This window comes from Pinus tabuliformis, chromosome 2_2 (assembly GCF_031772625.1).
Source record: "Pinus tabuliformis cultivar Carrire ecotype Pingquan chromosome 2_2, CPIR1, whole genome shotgun sequence".
Classification (NCBI taxonomy): Eukaryota; Viridiplantae; Streptophyta; class Pinopsida; order Pinales; family Pinaceae; genus Pinus; species Pinus tabuliformis.
This window is the reverse complement of record NC_142300.1, coordinates 861,436,190-861,439,010: the sequence shown is the minus strand read 5'-3', so window position 1 is coordinate 861,439,010 and position 2,821 is coordinate 861,436,190. Positions and strand designations below refer to the sequence as shown.

General features: G+C 40.2%; 1 protein-coding gene across 1 annotated transcript; it reads right to left on the bottom strand.

The window, feature by feature from the left end:
* Positions 1-232: 232 nt before the first annotated feature.
* On the bottom strand, positions 233-2,615 carry LOC149195709 (protein STRICTOSIDINE SYNTHASE-LIKE 6-like). The gene is made up of 5 exons (XM_089405411.1): positions 2,100-2,615; positions 1,965-2,032; positions 1,517-1,753; positions 1,294-1,426; positions 233-736 (listed from the first exon to the last, which is right to left on the bottom strand). Exons 1-5 carry the CDS (start codon positions 2,481-2,483, stop codon positions 452-454), a joined length of 1,107 nt encoding a protein of 368 aa, XP_089261537.1. The 5' UTR covers positions 2,484-2,615; the 3' UTR covers positions 233-451.
* Between the last annotated feature and the right edge of the window lie 206 nt (positions 2,616-2,821).

Genomic DNA, 2,821 nt, shown 5'->3' with positions numbered 1-2,821 from the left:
TTTCCAACTAGCCACTTGCCTAAAATATATTGACATGCAACCACACACTAAAAGTTGTCTATCACTTAACTCAACACTCAATTACTGACTCTCTATATTTAGCCAACTTCATATTACAAATTCTAACAAATTTTTCAATATACTGAATTCACATATACAGTGATAACACAATCAAGATTTAATCACACTAAAAACAACTAAATTTGTTTCTCAAAATAATATAAGAGAGTAATATGAAATTGAGAAGCGCTTCCTAATCATAGGCATTGAATTTTGAAAACAATTGTTGCAAATCCCCATACATTTCTGAAATCCTAAAGGTGACTTCCTCTCAATTTAATAATCTCAGCTCAGTTCTGAAATTTGAAAACAGGCTTTGCAAGTTCCCATAAACCTCAGGATATGGTCCATATAAACATGTCTTATGGCTATGTACGTCTCAAATCAAATTTTAATTTATTGGTATCTCTTGCGTGAGAGGAACACGCCCAATGTAATCCAGAGTAAGAGATGCAGAGTACAGAGAATCTCCCCTCTTCAATCCTGTATTTATTTGATTTTTCGAATTCGGATTGGAGTAGAGCGCAATGGGATCGCCCATCTCATTCACAGCCAAAACACCTGGCTCATCAACTATAGCATCCGTGACTGCACCTGGCGCCAATGTCGCCATCAGAGCCAACACGTGCCTCACAGACGGGAACTTCGTTGCAATTGTCCAGGTTAAGGTTCGGCTCTGTCAAAAATCCACCCACTCTAATTTCATCAAATATCAAGGAACAGAGAACCAGCTGTAAAGTTAATATAACTTAGTTGATGGTTTAATGGTTAGGGGAAGGTTTTTTTGGTGAATGTAGTTTAATGGTTAGGTGGAGAAGTTTAGTGTGGATATTTTTTTGGGTGTGATATGGTTATTTGAGAAATTTGTCTTCTGACTATGGTTTAATGGTTACATGGCGAGATTGGTTCCCACGCATCATATTGTCCAACAGCTGATGGTTACCTGGAAACCAACTTGGTTCCATATGTTTTATGGTCCAATCCTATGCAAAAAGATATACACCTTATTGTCCAACACCCAATAATTACATGAAACCAATTTGGTTCCATATGTCTTATAGCCTAATCCTAGGCAAACATTAAGGCCGCCAGAAAAACCATGTACATCTGAAAGCGGCTCCATACCAGATTTCTTTTGAGTGAAAAAAAAACCAATAGTTATTGAACTGCATTTCTTTTGAGTGAAAAAAAAAATAGTTATTGAACTGGATATTACAAGTGATAGAATATTACCGTCGGAACTCCGATCCAGAAGGTGCCGTTCCCGTCATAGTGGATGTTATCTGGAAGTCCAGGGAGATTGTCAATGAAAGATTCGACGGTGCCCTTCTCTGGCCCCTCTAACCAGTACTTCTGGCAGCGATACCTGTAGTGAAAAACAAGGCACCGCTCAATTGCCATACATGATCTGGATCTTTCCTGGTAGAAATAAATAATGACTGAGTGCAAGGCATACAGTGAAGTTTCGCAGAAGACGAGGAAGTCCTGTTTGGCAGAGAGGGCCACTCCGTTGGGGAAGTAAAGATCTGTGAGAAGTACGCTCGTTCTCTTGGTGGACGCCTCGTATTTCAGTAACCGGCCGTGTGGTCGGTACTCCAAGATGTCACATAAGTGGTCATGGAAGCCATATTTATATGAGGCATCAGTGAAATAAACTGCCCCTTCTTTGCTTACATCGACTCCGTCTGCAAATCTTTAATGATGTAACCATGGAATGTAGTTATGATTACTTGAAGAATTCCTTGAGTCTACTGGTCTGTGCTAACTGATTACTTGAAGAATTTCTTGAGTCTACTGGTCTGATTTATACCTAATGTGATTCACATATATAAAAAAGCATAGAGCTAGGATTTTAAAATAAATTTTACAAAAATTTTCATAATGATGATGCTCAAAAACATTACTTGACTTTCAATCCATCTGCTTCATCTGTCAGAATCTCCACATGGCCTTCCGTCACATTTAGCAGACCCTGCAACACATAATGAAATTGGAACAAAATGAAGATGAGAAAATGCAGAAACGAAGATAGGGCTCACCTGAGAAGGCTCGCAGACTAATAATTCTCCATGGCTGCCAAAAGCGAGGCCCAGAGGACGACCTCCAACATATGTCCAGTTCTCCACTAGAACATCAAGGTTATCTAGAAAAGAGATTCGCTTTATCCACCCATCCCCACAACCAGTATACAGTCTGCCTTGAGAATCGAACACCAGATCTTCTGGGTTGGGGATGAGTCCAGATCCAAGTTTGTGTGCATTCTGTAGCCTCTTGTTGTGGGCGAATACGCCAAGTCTTTGGGGAGGATGAGGAAGCTCGATGTTTGCTGCATCGATTGGAGAATTTCTGAGGAGAGCCGTCCAAGCGGCTGCTAAAGCTATGCATAGCGCAGCCGCTACCACTGCAATCGTGGGATTTGCCATCACAAAAGAGAGGGGGGTAAACTGTGGAAGAGAGAGTCCAGAGGCTACATACTAGCGGAGGAGAGGGACGGAGGGGTAAAAGCTTTACCAGTGACGTTGCAAAACATGGAATCCGATCCTAAAGTGGAGATTCCATAAAAATCTTATCCAAGGGTCCCTGCTTATTGGCATTCCGTCGTATAGTGTAGAAAGGGAAGTTGTCTTTAGTGTAGTTTTTTGGATTTTTTTGGTGTTGGAATTTGATAAGGGAAGTTGTTTTTAGTGTGGTTTTTTGGATTTTTTGGTGTTGGAGTTTGATTTAAAAATTTGAGGTGAAATCTTGATTGTATATGAATTTA

Coding starts and splice junctions, on each gene's coding strand:
- LOC149195709 (XM_089405411.1), bottom strand. CDS start 2,483: ATGGCAAATCCCACGATTGCAGTGGTAGCGGCTGCGCTATGCATAGCT. Junction 2,033..2,099: donor TAGTCTGCGAGCCTTCTCAG/GTGAGCCCTATC, acceptor TATGTGTTGCAG/GGTCTGCTAAATGTGACGGA. Junction 1,754..1,964: donor GCAGATGGATTGAAAGTCAA/GTAATGTTTTTG, acceptor ACATCATTAAAG/ATTTGCAGACGGAGTCGATG.